Here is a 20679-nt window from a genome sequence, read left to right on the forward strand (position 1 = left end):
CGCTATAGCAGGGGAACACACAGCGTGGGGTCCTTCTGCCATAATGGCAATCAGCCCCAAACATGTCAGTTCCTTGCACAGACTGAAAACTATTTTTATTTAAAAGAAACTATGAAATTGCAAATACAGCCTTAACATGCAGATTAAGAGACTGTTGAGGGGGTGGAGTCTGACAATTGGGAGGGATTATTGCTCAGAGGCCTGCTGACATGCCTATATGTAAAGTGCGCAAACTTTTAGGGGTGTGGCCACATAATAGTGCCAATTCACATTATACCACACAGTAGTGCCGCTTATACACATTGCACCAGGTAGAACCTCCTATACACACTGCGAACGTTATACATATTCCACCAGATAGAGCACGTTCTACACTTTGCGCCAGGTAGTGCATGGTATGCACTTTGCGCCAGGCAGAGCACATTATACACATTGCACCAGGTAAAGCACGATACACTTTGTGCCAGGCAGAGCACATTATACACATTGCACCAGGTAAAGCACATTATACATATTGCACCAGGTAGAGTGCGTTATACACTTTGCGCCAGGCAGAGCACATTATACACACTGCACCAGGTAAAGCACATTGTACATATTGCACTAGGCAGAGCACGTTATACACATTGCAGCGGGTAAAGGGGGTTATTCCGAGTTGATCTCACGTAGCAACTTTTTGCTGCCGTGCGCTCAACTAGACGCCGCCTATGGGGGAGTGTATTTCTGCATAGCAGGGCTGCAAACGCTTGTGCAGCCCTGCTATGCAAAAAACGTTTTGTGTAAAAGAAGACCAGGGTAAGAGTTACTTACCCTGTGCGATCGATCCAGGTCCCGGAATTGACGTCAGACATCCTCTCCAAACGCCTGGATACGCCTGCGTTGGACTCCCCGAAAACAGTGAGTTGCCGCCCGGTTCCGCCTTCCCCCTTTTCAATCTCCTAGCGGTCGCCGCTGCGACCGCTTTCCACGCAACCAGGCAACGACGCGCCTGCGCAATGCGGCCGCCGCGCATGCGCAGTTCCGACCCAATCGCGCGGCTGCGAGGAAGAGCAGCGTGCGATCGGGTCGGAATGACCCCCAAAGCACGTTATACACATTGCACCAGGTAGAGCACGTTATACACTTTGCGCCAGACACAGCACATTATACACATTGCACCAGGTAAAGCACGTTATACATATTGCACTAGGTAGAACACGTTATACACATTGCAGCGGGTAAAGCACGTTATACACATTGCACCAGGTTGAGCACGTTATACACTTTGCGCCAGGCAGAGCACGTTATAGACATTGCACCAGGCAGAGCACGTTATAGACATTGCACCAGGCAGAGCACGTTATACACTTTGCACACACACATATACATATTACATATACATACATACACATAATATATATTCTATAAATTTGGAGCATCATGGTGTAGACAGGACACAGCCAGGCTGCAGTGGCTTCAACTTACTTCAGACTTGCCTGGCTGCTGCGGCTGCCTGGAGGGAAACAGCTTGGGGCCGGAGGGAGCCTCAGGGCTAGAGGTGGTCCTGGAGGCGGAGCCGTCAGTGCTGACTGACGGCCCTGTCCCACAAAGGCTTATGGGGAGCTGCTGCGGCTGCACATGCGCAGCAGCTCCTCCGGCGGCCATCTTTGATTTACCTGGAAGTTACCGCTGCCGCGAGCGCTGGGGTTGACGGCGGCAACTGAGGGCCGTCTGGACCAGCCAAACGGAATCTGGTCCGGCGTCCCGGCGTGCCAATCTGCCGCTGCATCCTAGCCACATCCCGTTCCTAAGATGCATTTTAAGCAAAAAAGCCACCCGATGCTTGCAGAGTCTCACCGGACCAAGAGGGGATCTTTGGCTCAACTGCAGAAATGATGTATGAGGACACATCTGTACTTAAATTTACAAGTTGTATTCCATTTAATGACATCATTTAAATAACTGCTCATTTTAAAAGAACTGGGATTCTTATTACAGAATTCAATGTCAGTGGACTGCATTTGCATGACGCCTTTACCTTGATTCACCTTCCTCTTCAACATGCTCACAATGCACAGAATTCATAGCGCTAATCCGTGTATAGTCCTGAGGGGTCAGGTACAAATACTTGAAACCCTGGAGAGAGAAAGAGAGAACATTATTTCAGGGAGAGGAGCATTTGTACTAATGATCACTTTCTAAACCATAACTATAGTAGGGTAATTGTTTTACTTAGGGTATTAGGTCAACAACTGGCACTGATAAGTGAAGAGCTTCCTTTGTTTTGGTCATCCACTGTTAAGGGGGGTATACACGGGAGAGATGTGTGCTGAGCGAACCACTCAGCACACATCTCTCCCGCCGCTCAGCACTGCGCGATGTGTGCTGATCGATGCGGGGGGAGGACGGGGGCCGCTCATTTCACCCAGGGGGTGAAATGAGCGACCTGCTAGATTGGCCTGCATGCAGTCTCAATCTAGCAGCGGCGATAGCGATGTGCGGGGCCGCGCATCGCTATCGCTGAGGGGGCTACACACGAGTGATCTGTGCTTAAAATCTAAGCCAACTAGTCAGATTGCTTAGATTTTAAGCATGGATCTCTCCGTGCGTACCCCCCTTTAGATAGAGAATGGGCAGCCCTTGTTGAGATGGTCACCCTCAACCACCAGCAGAACAACGTATATATCTTTCAGTCTGATTAGCTGGCTGGTTAAACTTTGGAGAACATGTTACATTAAAAAATGGTTCAATCTGGGAATAAATTGAATGGCCCTGTTGAATTGCACCATCACAAATGTGCAAACCATTTTCCTGTAACCAGTTCAGCTGTGCATCTGTTATTCAATTATTTTGTATTATGTCTTTTATACTCAGCAGCATAAGGCTTTTATATATTATATAATTTATTACCTAATATTTATTTTCCTTTCTTCTTGGAGCACCCACTGTCTGTCTGTCCATCCATCTATCTATCACAGCCTTACTAATTGTCTGTCTCTGACGTGCGCAGTGAGAGCTGGACAGTGGCGTGCACATGTTCCCTGCTCATATCTCCCACAGCCACCAATGATAGACAATTTGCCGCTGCCACCACCACCCTTGACCAGCCCATTCACCAACTTTCCTGGCCCCCATTAAGTTACCCAACCAGGGTTTGTCACTTTGTGCAAATGTATTGACATCTTTATTTTATTATTTCCTTCTTCTGAAAAGGTGAACAGGCACCGGTCTGTGAGCTGACAGGACTTTACCAGCCCCTGTAATGAGGGAATCTTGTAATACGGTAATAGCAGCTTCTACTGATAGTTGTTGAAAAGTAATCTCCAGAAGACTATTGCTGGAAAGGGTCTGTTTAGATTTTGTGGAAAATTTAGCTCTCTCTAGTCACGTCTCCGATTGTCCCATACAACACTACCAACATCCACACACACCACTGGTGTGTGTACAGTTTGGATTATTTCTATCATTTTTACTGACATGATTTCTATTTTAGCACTTATGTAGTTACAATATAAATCTAAATGCATACTGTATTTTAAATTTAGTTTATTACATCATTAGTACAAAATGTTTTGGTTAACCTCCAACATTACTTTAAGCAGCGAATGCTCCTCAATGCCCAAAGGTCTGGCCACCTGTAATCTAGATCATAACTTATCTATGATATATGCTACACCCATGTCTCTTACTCACCTTGTAAGGATCAGAAGGGTCATTCCATGCCACCTGAAACATGTGCCGAAGCTCCTCTGCCAGTCCTATTCGAGCCCCACTGTTAGCTGCAATATAAATTCGTGGGATCCCTTCCTTCCTAGCAAGCTCTGAAGCTAGCAGAAAAAGCAAATCTTCCTCTGGCCCAAAAGAGCCGATCTTGTAGGTGATATCATTGCAGATTACAATTATGTCCCGTCCTTTTGGGTACTCAGGAGTTTTAAGCTTCATCTTGAAAGCCACCATTCCAACCTAATACAGAGAGAATTCATGGAGTGAGAACGGATTGGAAAATCATTGCAAACTTTTACATGGAGTTATTTTAACTATTTATTTTACCAAGGTAAAAATACAATCGCAAAATACTATATTTTGTGATGGTAGTAAATCTCAACTTGAAAAAAGTTGACATTGTTAATGGATTGCCTAACTCTTTTTCACATTTTTTTTTTTTTTTGTGTGCATCTAAAAGTAGTTTCTGAAGCTGGCTGAACTTGGAGTAGAACATCAACAAGATTTGTATGTGTAATTCAAGGCACTGTTCCAAAACAGTTATATTTTAAACGTATATGCCTTTTTCATTTCATTGAATTTAATCCATATTTTCTAAAAGTAACATGTTTATTATACACAATCAATTTATCAGTACATACAGTGGGGCAAAAAAGTATTTGGACAGCCACCGATTGTGCAAGTTGACCCACTTAAAAAGATGATAGAGGTCTACACTTCAACTGTGAGAGACAGAATCTGAAAAAAAATGAAAAAAATAAGAAATCACATTGTATGAATTTTACACAATTTATTTGTATATTCTTGCAGAAAATAAATATTTGGACAATCAAAAAGTTTAATTCAATACTTTGTAACATAACCTCGGTTGGCAATTACAGGTCAAACGTTTCCTGTAGTTCTTGACCAGGTTTGCACACATTGTAGCAGGTATTTTGGTCCACTCTTCCATGCAGATCTTCTCTAGATCCGTCATGTTTTGGGGCTGTCGCCGGGCAACACGGACTTTCAACTCCCTCCACAGATTTTCTATTGGGTTGAGGTCTGGAGACTGGTTAGGCCACTCGAGGACCTTGAAATGCTTCTTACCGAGCCACTCCTTAGTTGCCTGGGTGGTGTGTTTGGGGTCATTGTCATGCTGGAAGACCCAGCCATGTTTCATCTTCAATGCTCTTACTGAGGGAAGGAGTTTATTGCCCAAAATCTCACGATACATGGCCTCATTCATCCTCTCCTTAATATGGATCAGTCGACCTGTTCCCTTTGCAGAAAAGCAGCCCCAAGCATGATGTTTCCACCCCCATGCTTCACATTGGGTATGGTGTTCTTGGGGTGCCATGCATCATTCTTCTCCCTCCAAACATGGCGAGTGGAATTTATACCAAAAAGTTAGATTTTACTCTCATCTGACAACATTCCATTTTCCCAATCCTCCTCTGGATCATCCAGATGGTCACTGGCAAAGATTAGACGGGCCTGGACATGTGCTGGCTTAAGCAGGGGGACCTTTCGGGTGCTGCAGGATTTCAATCCATGACGGCGTAGTGTTTTACTAATGGTAACCTTTGTGACTGTGGTCCCAGCTCTCTTGAGGTCATTGACCAGGTCCCCCCGTGTAGTTCTGGTCTGATTCCTCACTGTTCTCAAGATCATTGATACTCCACGAGGTGAGATCTTGCATGGAGCCCCAGGTCGAGGGAGATTGTCAGTGATCTTTTATTTCTTCTACTTTTTAATAATTGCGCCAACAGTTGATCTCTTCTCACCAAGCTGCTTGCTTATTGTCGAGTAGCTCATCCCAGCCTTGTGCAGCTCTACAATTTTGTCCCTGGTGTCCTTAGACAGCTCTCTGGTCTTGGCCATGGTGGAGAGGTAGCAGTCTGACTGTTTGAGGGTGTGGACAGATGTCTTTTATACAGATAACCAGTTCAAACCGGTGCCATTAATACAGGTAACGAGTGGAGGATAGAAGAGCTTCTTAAAGAAGAAGTAACAGGTCTGTGAGAGCCAGAAATCTTGCTGCTTGGTAGGTGTCCAAATATTTATTTTCCACAAGATTATACAAGTAAATTGTTTAAAAATCATACAATGTGATTTCCTGTTTTTTTTCCCCTTCAGATTCTGTCTCTCACAGTTGAAGTGTACCTGTAATGGAAATTACAGACCTCTCATCTTTTTAAGTAGGTCAACTTGCACAAATGGTGGCTGTCCAAATACTTTTTTGCCCCACTGTAGACATAACAGCATAGAAAATATGGTTCCGGTATGAATGGTCGACCATGTTATGGTCGACAGTCATTAGGTCGACATTGGCATGGTCGACATGGACACATGGTCGACACATGAAAGGTCGACATATGAAAAGGTCGACATGAGTTTTTTAACTTTTTTTGGTGTCATTTTTTGCGTAAAGTGACTGGGAACCCCAATTAGTGCACCGCTTCGCTCGCCATACTTCGGGCATGGTGCCTTCGCTCCGCTAGGCACACTTTACCGTTCCAATCGTAGTCCATGTGGATCGTAAAGTATGGAAAAGTTCCCCAAAAGAAAAAAAAGTTAAAAAACTCATGTCGACCTTTTCATGTGTCGACCTTTCATGTGTCGACCATGTGTCCATGTCGACCATGTCAATGTCGACCAATAGTGGTCGACCTAATGACTGTCGACCATAACATGGTCGACCATGTGAACGGATACCATAAAATATACCAAAACAGTGTAGCAATGATTGCATTTTTACTATATTAATGAGTTAATTACCATTGATGTTATGTCTCTTATTGACAAGAAAAAATAAGATTTTACTCACCGGTAAATCTATTTCTCGTAGTCCGTAGTGGATGCTGGGAACTCCGTAAGGACCATGGGGATAGCGGCTCCGCAGGAGACTGGGCACAACTAAAGGAAGCTTTAGGACTACCTGGTGTGCACTGGCTCCTCCCTCTATGACCCTCCTCCAGACCTCAGTTAGGATACTGTGCCCGGAAGAGCTAACACAATAAGGAAAGGATTTGGAATCCCGGGTAAGACTCATACCAGCCACACCAATCGCACCGTATAACTCGTGATACTATACCCAGTTAACAGTATGAAATATAACTGAGCCTCTCAACAGATGGCTCAACAATAACCCTTTAGTTAACCAATAACTATATACAAGTATTGCAGACAATCCGCACTTGGGACGGGCGCCCAGCATCCACTACGGACTACGAGAAATAGATTTACCGGTGAGTAAAATCTTATTTTCTCTAACGTCCTAAGTGGATGCTGGAAACTCCGTAAGGACCATGGGGATTATACCAAAGCTCCCAAACGGGCGGGAGAGTGCGGATGACTCTGCAGCACCGAATGAGCGAACTCTAGGTCCTCCTCAGCCAGGGTATCAAACTTGTAGAATTTAGCAAATGTGTTTGACCCCGACCAAGTAGCTGCTCGGCAAAGTTGTAAAGCCGAGACCCCTCGGGCAGCCGCCCAAGAAGAGCCCACCTTCCTCGTGGAATGGGCTTTTACAGATTTAGGATGCGGCAGTCCAGCCGCAGAATGTGCAAGTTGAATCGTGCTACAGATCCAGCGAGCAATAGTCTGCTTTGAAGTAGGCGCAACCAACTTGTTGGGTGCATGCAGGATAAATAGCGAGTCAGTCTTTCTGACTCCAGCTGTCCTGGAAACATAGATTTTTAGGGCCCGGACTACGTCCAGCAACTTGGAATCCTCCAAGTCACGAGTAGCCGCAGGCACTACAATAGGCTGGTTCAAATGAAAAGCTGAAACCACCTTTGGGAGAAATTGGGGACGAGTCCTCAATTCCGCCCTATCCATATGGAAAATCAGATAAGGGCTTTTACATGATAAAGCCGCCAATTCTGACACACGCCTGGCCGAAGCCAAGGCCAACAGCATGACCACTTTCCACGTGAGATATTTTAAATCCACGGTTTTAAGTGGTTCAAACCAATGTGACTTTAGGAAATTCAACACCACGTTGAGATCCCAAGGTGCCACTGGGTGCACAAAAGGGGGCTGAATATGCAGCACTCCCTTAACAAATGTCTGAACTTCAGGTAGTGAAGCCAGTTCTTTCTGGAAGAAAATCGATAGAGCCGAAATCTGGACCTTAATGGAACCCAATTTTAGGCCCATAGTCACCCCTGACTGTAGGAAGTGCAGAAAACGGCCCAGCTGAAATTCCTCCGTTGGGGCCTTCCTGGCCTCACACCACGCAACATATTTTCGCCATATGCGGTGATAATGGTTTGCAGTCACTTCTTTCCTAGCTTTAATCAGCGTAGGGATGACTTCCCCCGGAATGCCCTTTTCCTTCAGGATCCGGCGTTCAACCGCCATGCCGTCAAACGCAGCCGCGCTAAGTCTTGGAACAGACAGGGCCCCTGCTGCAGCAGGTCCTGTCTGAGCGGCAGAGGCCATGGGTCCTCTGAGATCATTTCTTGAAGTTCTGGGTACCAAGCTCTTCTTGGCCAATCCGGAACAATGAGTATAGTTCTTACTCCTCTTCGTCTTATTATCCTCAGTACCTTTGGTATGAGAGGAAGAGGAGGGAACACATACACCGACTGGTACACCCACGGTGTCACTAGAGCGTCCACAGCTATTGCCTGAGGGTCTCTCGACCTGGCGCAATATCTTTCTAGCTTTTTGTTGAGGCGGGACGCCATCATGTCCACCTGTGGCCGTTCCCAGCGATTTACAATCAGCTGAAAGACTTCTGGATGAAGTCCCCACTCTCCCGGGTGGAGGTCGTGCCTGCTGAGGAAGTCTGCTTCCCAGTTGTCCACTCCCGGAATGAACACTGCTGACAGTGCTAACACGTGATTTTCCGCCCATCGGAGAATCCTTGTGGCTTCTGCCATCGCCGTCCTGCTTCTCGTGCCGCCCTGTCGGTTTACATGGGCGACCGCCGTGATGTTGTCTGACTGGATCAGTACCGGCTGGTTTTGAAGCAGGGGTCTTGCCTGACTTAGGGCATTGTAGATGGCCCTTAGTTCCAGAATATTTATGTGTAGGGAAATCTCCTGGCTTGACCATAGCCCTTGGAAGTTTCTTCCCTGTGTGACTGCCCCCCAGCCTCGAAGGCTGGCATCCGTGGTCACCAGGACCCAGTCCTGTATGCCGAATCTGCGGCCCTCTAGAAGATGAGCACTCTGCAGCCACCACAGCAGAGACACCCTGGTCCTTGGAGACAGGGTTATCAGCCGATGCATCTGAAGATGGGATCCGGACCACTTGTCCAACAGATCCCACTGAAAGATTCTTGCATGGAACCTGCCGAATGGAATTGCTTCGTAGGAAGCTACCATTTTTCCCAGGACTCGCGTGCAGTGATGCACCGAGACCTGTTTTGGTTTCAGGAGATCTCTGACTAGAGACGACAACTCCTTGGCTTTCTCCTCCGGGAGAAACACCCTTTTCTGGTCTGTGTCCAGAACCATCCCCAGAAACAGTAGACGTGTCGTAGGAACCAGCTGTGACTTTGGAATATTCAGAATCCAGCCGTGCTGTTGTAGCACCTCCCGAGATAGTGCTACCCCGACCAACAACTGCTCCCTGGACCTCGCCTTTATAAGGAGATCGTCCAAGTATGGGATAATTAAAACTCCCTTTTTTCGAAGGAGTATCATCATTTCGGCCATTACCTTGGTAAATACCCTCGGTGCCGTGGACAGACCAAACGGCAACGTCTGGAATTGGTATTGACAGTCCTGTACCACAAATCTGAGGTACTCCTGGTGAGGAAGGTAAATGGGGACATGCAGGTAAGCATCCTTGATGTCCAGTGATACCATGCAATCCCCTTCCTCCAGGCTTGAAATAACCGCCCTGAGCGATTCCATCTTGAACTTGAAACTTTTTATATAGGTGTTCAAGGATTTCAAATTTAAAATGGGTCTCACCGAACCGTCCGGTTTCGGTACCACAAACATTGTGGAATAGTAACCCCTTCCTTGTTGAAGGAGGGGTACCTTGACTATCACCTGCTGCGAATACAGCTTGTGAATTGCCTCCAGCACTGCCTCCCTGTCCGGGGGAGCTGTTGGCAAGGCAGATTTGAGGAAACGGCGAGGGGGAGACGTCTCGAATTCCAGCTTGTACCCCTGAGATACTACTTGTAGAATCCAGGGATCCACCCGTGAGCGAGCCCACTGGTCGCTGAAGTTCTTGAGACGGGCCCCCACCGTACCTGGCTCCGCCTGTGGAGCCCCAGCGTCATGCGGTGGACTTAGAGGAAGCGGGGGAGGGCTTTTGTTCCTGGGAACTGGCTGTATGCTGCAGCTTTTTTCCTCTACCTCTGCCTCTGGGCAGAAAGGACGCGCCTTTAACCCGCTTGCCTTTCTGGGGCCGAAAGGACTGTACCTGATAATACGGTGCTTTCTTTGGCTGTGAGGGAACATGGGGTAAAAATGCTGACTTCCCAGCTGTCGCTGTGGAAACGAGGTCCGAGAGACCATCCCCAAACAACTCCTCACCCTTGTAAGGCAAAACTTCCATGTGCCTTTTAGAATCTGCATCCCCTGTCCACTGCCGAGTCCATAAACCCCTCCTGGCAGAAATGGACATTGCACTTATTTTAGATGCCAGCCGGCAAATATCCCTCTGTGCATCTCTCATGTATAAGACTGCATCTTTAATATGCTCTATGGTTAGCAATATAGTGTCCCTGTCTAAGGTATCAATATTTTCTGACAGGGAATCTGACCACGCAGCTGCAGCACTGCACATCCATGCTGAAGAATAGCTGGTCTCAGTATAATACCTGAGTGTGTATAAACAGACTTCAGGATAGCCTCCTGCTTCCTATCAGCAGGCTCCTTTAGGGCGGCCGTGTCCGGAGACGGTAGTGCCACCTTCTGTGACAGGCGTGTGAGCGCTTTATCTACCCTAGGGGATGTCTCCCAACGTGACCTATCCTCTGGCGGGAAAGGGTACGCCATTAGTAACTTTTTAGAAATTACTAGTTTCTTATCGGGGGAAGCCCACGCTTCTTCACACACTTCATTTAATTCATCAGAAGGGGGAAAAACCACTGGTAGTTTTTTTCTCCCCAAACATAATACCCTTTTTTGTGGTACCTGGGGTAATGTCAGAAATGTGCAACACATTTTTCATTGCCGTAATCATGTAACGTGTGGCTCTATTGGAATGTACACTAGTCTCATCATCGTCGACACTGGAGTCAGTATCTGTGTCGACATCTGTGTCTGCCATCTGAGGTAGCGGGCGTTTTAGAGCCCCTGATGGCTTTTGAGACGTCTGGGCAGGCACGGGCTGAGAAGCCGGCTGTCCCACATCTGATATGTCGTCAAACCTTTTATGTAAGGAGTTGACACTGTCGCGTAATTCCTTCCACATATCCATCCACTCAGGTGTCGACCCCGCAGGGGGTGACATCACATTTATCGGCACCTGCTCCGCCTCCACATAAGCCTCCTCATCAAACATGTCGACACAGCCGTACCGACACACCGCACACACACAGGGAATGCTCTGACTGAGGACAGGACCCCACAAAGCCCTTTGGGGAGACAGAGAGAGAGTATGCCAGTACACACCAGAGCGCTATATAAAACAGGGATACACACTACACAGTGATTTTACCCCCTATAGCTGCTTATATATCACCGATTGCGCCTAAATTTAGTGCCCCCCCTCTCTTTTGTACCCTATGTAGTCTGGAACTGCAGGGGAGAGCCTGGGGAGCAATCCTTCCAGCGGAGCTGTGAGGGAAAAAGGCGCCAGTGTGCTGAGGGAGATAGCCCCGCCCCTTTTCCGGCGGGCTTCTCCCGCTTTTTTTATACAGTTATGGCAGGGGATTTTACACATATATAGTCTTAAAGGCTATATTATGTGTTAATTTGCCAAGTAAGGTACTTATATTGCAGCCCAGGGCGCCCCCCCCCAGTGCCCTGCACCCATCAGTGACCGGAGTATGTGGTGTGCCTGGGGAGCAATGGCGCACAGCTGCAGTGCTGTGCGCTACCTTAATGAAGACCGAAGTCTTCTGCCGCCGATTTCCAGGAACGTCTTCTTGCTTCTGGCTCTGCTAGGGGGACGGCGGCGCGGCTCCGGGACCGGACGACCGAGGCTGGGCCTGTGTTCGATCCCTCTGGAGCTAAAGGTGTCCAGTAGCCTAGAAGCCCAAGCTAGCTGCAAGCAGGTAGGTTCGCTTCTCTCCCCTAGGTCCCTCGTAGCAGTGAGTCTGTTGCCAGCAGATCTCACTGAAAATAAAAAACCTAAATATTACTTTCTTTCTAAGAGCTCAGGAGAGCCCCTAGTGTGCATCCAGCTCGGCCGGGCACAAAATTCTAACTGAGGTCTGGAGGAGGGTCATAGAGGGAGGAGCCAGTGCACACCAGGAAGTCCTAAAGCTTTCTTTAGTTGTGCCCAGTCTCCTGCGGAGCCGCTATCCCCATGGTCCTTACGGAGTTCCCAGCATCCACTTAGGACGTTAGAGAAATTATACAAAGTGTTCAGTGCAGTGGGCATATGAAAGTTGCCATTAGAGAACTCAGTAGTGTAGCAACATATGTGGAAGTCTTTTATTGGCTATTCTAGGCAGTCTACTGTAGCAATTGTAACGTAATAGATGTGTGAGGAGAAGGTCACAGGTCACTCCAAAGAAGGTGAAGTTTTAAGAGTCAGTGGATCTTGAAAGTATAAGGAATGTGGATAGTTCACTCTGCAGTTTTAAGAAGATTGCAACGTAGGTTGACTGTTAAGAGGCACAAGAGGCAGTGGCAAATTTCCCGATAGGCACATGAGGCACGTGACTAGGGGCAGCACTTGGATGCTTGTGTTGGTATGGTCAGCCCAAAAAGTACCAGTAACTGCAACATATTTCCACTGGACTGTACCAAATGCCATTTTGAATGGAGTGTAAACGGGTAGGACATGCACATACTGCGCCTTTAAGGGGTTGGGCACGGGTGACTGGCAGTTGGGATACCGCCGGTCACCATACCGACGCCAGGACCCTGGTGTTTAGGAAGCCGGCAAGGGGGCGAGCGCAACGAATACCTTTGCAGGCTCGGTGGCTCGCTGTGCTCGCCACAGGTTCTATTCCCACTCTATGGGTGCCGTGGACACCCACGAGTGGGAATAGTTTCTGTTAGTCGGCTTGCCGACTGTCGGGATTTCCGCCAGTCACATAACCACATTCCCTGTAAGCTGTCCTGTTTAGTAAATATCACAAAATTTCATAGTTAATGGCCTTCATTGTTATTCTATTAAATTGGCTAACATCAAATGAGGGCTTAATCAATAAAATAATAAAATTAGGCAGGCGGGGGGAATGGGGGGGGGGGGGGAGGGGTTGGGAGGGCTGTACCTAAATCCGCCCCTGTCAAGAAGGTTATAAAAAGTGAACCTCAAGAATAATATGGTAGTGTAGTTCCCAGAATCGATATGGAAGACTGTCAGGACGTGTGTAGGTATTGGGGAACCCTGCCTGGAAGTCTAACCCTGGACATTTGTGTACGAAGTGGCAGCAGACCATCGACTTTTCCAGGACTGGGATTCACTTGGTTGAAGGTTTGTCTTATATTAATCAACTAAGTTATCTGTTTAATTACTCTAATCCTGTTACTGCTGATTATTGGTTATAAACTTAGTTACCTTTTATTATAGCATACTGTGTGGTGTATTATGGCTACAATATCACACTAACTGATCATTTCCATCCTGTGGCAACACATTACAAAAGAACGTCATGGTGTGCAAACCAAACTGTGGAGCAGAATTTTCCATTGGCCAATAGGAGAGCAGTTTGAGCACATTGCTTGCCAAGTACAGGATAAACGCCAAGTATGCCTACTTTGGGTAAAAAATAAGAATTTACTCACCGGTAATTCTATTTCTCGTAGTCCGTAGTGGATGCTGGGAACTCCGTAAGGACCATGGGGAATAGCGGGCTCCGAAGGAGGCTGGGCACTCTAGAAAGATCTTAGACTACCTGGTGTGCACTGGCTCCTCCCACTATGACCCTCCTCCAAGCCTCAGTTAGGTACCGTGCCCGGACGAGCGTACACAATAAGGAAGGATTTTGAATCCCGGGTAAGACTCATACCAGCCACACCAATCACACCGTACAACTCGTGATATGAAACACAGTTAACAGTATGAAACAATAGAGCCTCTCAACAGATGGCTCAACAGTAACCCGATTTAGTTAACAACAACTATGTACAAGTAATGCAGATAAACCGCACTTGGGATGGGCGCCCAGCATCCACTACGGACTACGAGAAATAGAATTACCGGTGAGTAAATTCTTATTTTCTCTAACGTCCTAGTGGATGCTGGGAACTCCGTAAGGACCATGGGGATTATACCAAAGCTCCCAAACGGGCGGGAGAGTGCGGATGACTCTGCAGCACCGAATGAGAGAACTCCAGGTCCTCCTCAGCCAGGGTATCCAATTTGTAGAATTTTGCAAACGTGTTTGCCCCTGACCAAGTAGCTGCTCGGCAAAGTTGTAAAGCCGAGACCCCTCGGGCAGCCGCCCAAGATGAGCCCACCTTCCTTGTGGAATGGGCATTGACAGATTTTGGCTGTGGCAGGCCTGCCACAGTATGTGCAAGCTGAATTGTACTACAAATCCAACGAGCAATAGTCTGCTTAGGAGCAGGAGCACCCAGCTTGTTGGGTGCATATAGGATAAACAGCGAGTCAGATTTTCTGACTCCAGCCGTCCTGGAAACATATATTTTCAGGGCCCTGACAACGTCTAGCAACTTGGAGTCCTCCAAATCCTTAGTAGCCGCAGGCACCAAATAGGCTGGTTCAGGTGAAACGCTGACACCACCTTAGGGAGAAACTGGGGACGAGTCCTCAATTCTGCCCTATCCATATGGAAAATCAAATAAGGGCTTTTACAAGACAAAGCCGCCAATTCTGATACTCGCCTGGCAGAAGCCAAGGCCAATAACATAACCACCTTCCATGTGAGATATTTCAGATCCACGGTTTTTAGTGGTTCAAACCAATGTGATTTTAAGAAAACTCAACACCACGTTGAGATCCCAAGGTGCCACAGGAGGCACAAACGGGGGCTGACTATGCAGCACTCCTTTTATAAATGTCTGAACTTCAGGTACTGAAGCGAGTTCTTTTTTGAAAGAAAATCGACAGAGCCGAGATCTGTACCTTAATGGAACCCAATTTAAGGCCCATAGTCACTCCTGCTTGCAGGAAATGCAGAAATCGACCTAGTTGAAATTCCTCTGTTGGGGCCCTTTCGGCCTCATACCATGCAACATATTTTCGCCATATGCGGTGATAATGAGTTGCTGTAACCTCTTTCCTGGCTTTAGTAAGCGTAGGAATTACTTCCTCCGGAATGCCCTTTTCCTTCAGGATCCGGCGTTCAACCGCCATGCCGTCAAACGCAGCCGCGGTAAGTCTTGGAACAGACAGGGCCCCTGCTGCCGCAGGTCCTGACTGAGTGGCAGAGGCCATGGGTCCTCTGATATAAATTCTTGAAGTTCTGGGTACCAAGCTCTTCTTGGCCATCCACGAGTATCGTTCTTACTCCTCGCCTTCTTATTATTCTCAGTACCTTTGGTATGAGAGGCAGAGGGGAGAACACCTAAACCGACTGGTACACCCACGGTGTTACCAGAGCGTCCATAGCTATCGCCTGAGGGTCCCTTGACCTGGAGCAATATCTTTTATAGCTTTTTGTTAAGGCGGACGCCATCATGTCCACCTGTGGCCTTTCCCAATGGTGTACAATCCTATTGGAAGACTTCTGGAGGAAGTCCCCATTCTCCCGGGTGGAGGTCGTGTCTGTTGAGAAGATCTGCTTCCCAGTTGTCCACTCCGGGAATGAACACTGCTGACAGTGCTAACACATGATTTTCCGCCTATCGGAGAATCCTTGTGGCTTCTGCCATCGCCATCCTGCTTTTTGTGCCGCCCTGTTGATTACATGGGCGACTGCCGTGATGTTGTCTGATTGGATCAGTACCGGCTGGTTTTGAAGCAGAGGCCTTGCTGGCCTCAGGGCATTTTAAATGGCCCTCAGATCCAGAATATTTATGTGTAGGGAAATAACCTGACTTGACCAAAGTCCCTGGAAGTTTCTTCCCTATGTGACTGCCCCCCAGCCTCAAAGGCTGGAATCCATGGTCACTAGGACCTAGTCCTGTATGCCGAACCTGCGGCCCTCTTGAAGATGGGCACTCTGCAGCCACCACAGTAGAGATACCCTGGTCCTTGAAGACAGGGTTATCAGCCTATGCATCGGAAGATGCGATCCGGACCACTTGTCCAACAGGTCCCTCTGAAAAGTTCTTGTATGGAACCTGCCTAATGGGATTGCTTCGTAAGAAGCTACCATTTTTCCCAGGACTCGCGTGCAATGATGCACCGCTACCTATTTTGGTTTCAGGAGGTCTCTGACTAGAGATGACAACTCCTTGGCTTTCTCCTCCGGGAGAAACACTATTTCTGGTTTATGTCCAGAACCATCCCCAGGAACAGTAGACGTGTCATAGGAACCAGCTGTGACTTTGGACTGTTTAGAATCCACCTATGCTGTTGTAGCACTTTCCAAAATAGTGCTACCCCGACTACCAACTGCTCCTTGGACCTCGCCCTTATAACGAGATTGTCCAAATACGGGATAATTACAACTCCCTTTTTTTTTTGAAGGAGTATCATCATTTCGGCCATTACCTTGATAAAACACCCTCGGTGCCATGTACAGTCCAAACGGCAGTGTCTGGACTTGGTAATGGTAATCCTGTACCACAAATCTGAGGTACTCCTGGCGAGGATGGTAAATGGGGACATGCAGGTAAGCATCCTTGATGTCCCGGGATACCATGTAATCCCCCTCGTCCAGGCTTGCAATAACCGCCCTGAGCGATTCCATCTTGAACTTGAATTTTTTTTTTTTTATGTTCAAGGATTTTAATATAAAATGGGTCACACCGAACCATGCGGTTTCGGTACCCCAACCCGTGTGGAATAGTAACCCCGTCCTTGTTGAAGTAGGGGCACCTTGAGTATTACCTGCTGGGAATACCGCTTATTAATTGCCTCTAGCACAGCCTCCCTGCCTGAGGGAGTTGTCAGCAAGGCATATTTTAGGAAACGGCTGGGGGGAGACATCTCTAATTCCAGCTTGTACCCCTGAAATACTACTTGGAAGAAACAGGGATCCACCTGTGAGCGAGCCCACTAATTGCTGAAATTTTTGAGGCGGCCCCCCACCGTACCTGGCTACACCTGTGGAGCACCCGCGTCATGGTGTGTACTCACAGGAGGCGGGGGAAGAATCTTGATTCTGGGAACAGGCTGACTGGTGCAGCTTTTTCCCTCTACCCTTGTCTCTGTACAGAAAGGAAGCGCCATTTGACCCGCTTGCTTTTCTGAAGCCGAAAGGACTGTACCTTTTTCTGTGAGGAAACCTGAGGTAAAATTATTTCTTCCCAGCAGTTGCTGTGGATACGAGGTCCCAGAGACCATCCCCAAATAATTCCTCACCCTTATAAGGCTCTCTATGCGCTTTTTAAGTCAGCATCACCTGTCCAGTGACAGGTCTCTAATACCCTCCTGACAGAATGGACATTACATTTATTTTGGATGCCAGCCGGCAAAATATCCCTCTGTGCATCCCCCATATATAAGACAACGTCTTTAATATGTTTTTATGTTTGCCAACTATTATCCCTGTTTGACAGGGTCACCAACCACGCTGCAGCAGCACTATCTGCAGGTCTCAGTCTAGTACCTGAGTGTGTAAATACAGACTTCAGGATAGCCTCCTGTTTTTTATCAACAGGTACCTATTAAAGTGGCCGTATCCTAAGACGGCAGTGCCACCTTTTTTGACAAACGTGTGAGCGCCTTATCCACCCTAGGGGATATCTCCCAGCGTAACTTATCCTCCTGGCGGGAAAGGGTACGCCATCAGTAACTTTTTATAAATTACCAGTTTCTTAACGGGGGAACCCACGGTTTTCACACACTTCATTTATTCATCTGATGGGGGAACAAAACACTGCCTGTTTTTTCTCCCCAAACCTAAAACCCATTTATAGAGGTTAAAGTCAGAAATGTATAACACATTTTTTATTGCCGGGATCAAGTCACGGATTGGATTGTGTATATGTCTCCACCTTGTCGACACTGGAGTCAGACTCCGTGTCGACATCTGTGTCTGCCATCTGAGAGAGCGGGCGTTTTTGAGCCCCTGATGGCCTTTGAGACGCCTGGGCAGGCGCGGGCTGCGAAGCCGGCTGTCCCACAGCTGTTACGTCATCCACCCTTTTATGTAAGGAGTTGACACTGTCGGTTAATACCTTTTACCTCTCTATCCACTCTGGTGTCGGCCCCACAGGGGGCGACATCACATATATCGGCCTCTGTTCCGTCACCATATAAGCCTCCTCATTCAACATGTCGACACAGCCGTACCGACACACCGCAGACACACAGGGAATGCTCTAAACGAGGACAGGACCCACAAAAGCCCTTTGGGGGGACAGAGTGAGAGTATGCCAGCACACACCAGAGCGCTATATACTGCAGGGACTAACTGAGTTATGTCCCCTATAGCTTTATATCTATATATATAATGTATACTGCGCCTAAATTTAGTGCCCCCTCTCTCTTTTTTTAACCCTTGTAGACTGCAGGGGAGAGCCAGGGAGCTTCCCTCCAACGGAGCTGTGAGGGAAAATGGCGCCAGTGTGCTGAGGAGATAGGCTCCGCCCCTTTTTCGCGGCCTATTCTCCCGTTTTTTATGGACTTCTGGCAGGGGTATTTACCTCATATATAGCCCCTGGGGCTATATATTGAAGTATTTTTGCCAGCCAAGGTGTTTTTATTGCTGCCTCAGAGCGCCCCCCCCCAGCGCTCTGCACCCTCAGTGACCGGAGTGTGAAGTGTGTATGAGGAGCAATGGCGCACAGCTGCAGTGCTGTGCGCTACCTTGGTGAAGACTGAGCCTTCATGCCGCCGATTTTCCGGACCATCTTCTTGCTTCTGGCTCTGTAAGGGGGACGGCGGCGCGGCTCCGGGACCGAACATCAAGGCTGGGCCTGCGGTCGATCCCTCTGGAGCTAATGGTGTCCAGTAGCCTAAGAAGCCCAATCCGGCTGCAAGCAGGCGAGTTCGCTTCTTCTCCCCTTAGTCCCTCGCTGCAGTGAGCCTGTTGCCAGCAGGTCTCACTGAAAAAAAACAAATTCTAAGACTATAACTTTCTAAGAGCTCAGGAGAGCCCCTAGTGTGCATCCAACCTCGGCCGGGCACGAAATCCAACTGAGGCTTGGAGGAGGGTCATAGTGGGAGGAGCCAGTGCACACCAGGTAGTCTAAGATCTTTCTAGAGTGCCCAGCCTCCTTCGGAGCCCGCTATTCCCCATGGTCCTTACGGAGTTCCCAGCATCCACTAGGACGTTAGAGAAATGTAGAAACTGAATTTTGTTTTGTAGGACAAGATTACTGAAAGGATGTGAGGTGAAAAGAGTGCCTTTTTAGGGGTGTTCTGACTTTTTTATTCTGCAAAAGGATCTGAATGTTGGCCAAGATCAAAGTTGGAAGACAGTAACAACTTTTGAAATTTTAGGCACACTTTAATAATTGTAAAAAATGAACAAAAGTGCCACATGTAAGAAAGAATGTGCAGATGTCCTGTCACTTTCTGGATTAATTAAAGTCATAGATAAAGCTAAATTGAGCATTATTTTTGAAGGAAATGTGAAAGTCTACTTTAAGACAGGTGTTTCTGAGAGATAGGAGGGTTAAACTGATTTGCTACTTACATATTTTGCTCAGTACCCTTCAGATTTTACCATGTCTAGGCAAAACCAGATCCCCTTTTCCAAGTAGATGTGGACTTTGAAAGACAGTAGGCAGACCACATAGATGCAATGCTGCAAAACTATGGTTCCTTGCAGTATGCAATCACTGTGCTTCATAAGTTAGGTTCATGCTGTTTTTAAAGTATCTCATGTTCAGTTTAATAAACCTTTTTTAAAATGTTGAGCTTACGCATATTGTGGCCTATTATCACTAATAAAAAACAGGCCTGCACGGCAGAATTATTTATTCAGAGTACAGCAGTTCTTCATATACCTGAGATAATGTGTTACATTATTTATCACTGATGACATGTATGTTCAATAAAATAAGTCACCTCATTTCCACCAGGCAACCTGTTCAGCTGAACCAACTGGCCCTGGCTATCAAGGACCAGCTCTGTGTAGGTGAGAATATCTGTGGTGTTAGGTTCTCCTGAACCCCAGAGTTTAAACAGAGCCTGCAAAAAGACAACACATAAAATAACAATAATTTATATACAGCTAATTGCATACAAAATCAACCTGCCAACAAATTCAAAGTTACAAACAATGACAATGCACCCAAAATATTACTATCTGTATTACCTGTCTAAACATTTCAGGGAAGTCATACACATAGGTGGTTCCTAGGGACTGAGCCTGGAACCTCTTAGACTGCAACAGATCTTTTGTCACATAGGGAGTATTTATCAGCATTCCGTGCATGTGTCCGTGCTTATCACCATATGAATTAAACAGGATCTGTTAGGGGCAAAACACTGTGACTTGAAACAATACCAGTAAAATGAAGACACAACTTTAAATCAGCAGAGACCTTTAGCTTTATTAATCCAGTAACTATTTTGCATGCAGGTAACGGAAGGTACACCAAAACTGATAGAAAACCGTATATACCAAAAGAAACAGACAAACCAGCATTGAAGTCATCAGGATTAACTCTTTCTGTAATTAGCCCAATGTACATTGTATGTCAGGTGTATTCAACATGCGGCCACTCCAGCTGCTGAACTACACATCCCACCATGACCTACCACAGTTTTAGCATGCCCCAATAGCAAAATTGTGGCAAGTCATGCTGGCATATGTAGTTCCACAGCAGCTATAGGGCTGTATGTAGAATAGGGCTGTTGTATGTTATAATAAACTTCTTC

At 47.2% G+C, this 20679-nt stretch overlaps 1 protein-coding gene across 11 annotated transcripts in view; it reads right to left on the minus strand.

The window, feature by feature from the left end:
* Positions 1 to 20679, minus strand: part of ACACB (acetyl-CoA carboxylase beta) — a 469976-nt gene that overhangs the window by 97687 nt on the left and 351610 nt on the right. For all 11 annotated transcript variants that reach the window (XM_063913243.1, XM_063913244.1, XM_063913242.1 and 8 more), the window contains 4 exons: positions 20114 to 20269; positions 19864 to 19986; positions 3673 to 3942; positions 2018 to 2115 (listed from right to left, as the gene is read on the minus strand). In XM_063913243.1, the coding sequence (XP_063769313.1) occupies positions 2018 to 2115; positions 3673 to 3942; positions 19864 to 19986; positions 20114 to 20269 (647 nt within the window). The remainder of the gene's footprint in view (positions 1 to 2017; positions 2116 to 3672; positions 3943 to 19863; positions 19987 to 20113; positions 20270 to 20679) is intronic.

Source organism: Pseudophryne corroboree, chromosome 1, assembly GCF_028390025.1.
Source record: "Pseudophryne corroboree isolate aPseCor3 chromosome 1, aPseCor3.hap2, whole genome shotgun sequence".
Lineage (NCBI taxonomy): Eukaryota > Metazoa > Chordata > Amphibia > Anura > Myobatrachidae > Pseudophryne > Pseudophryne corroboree.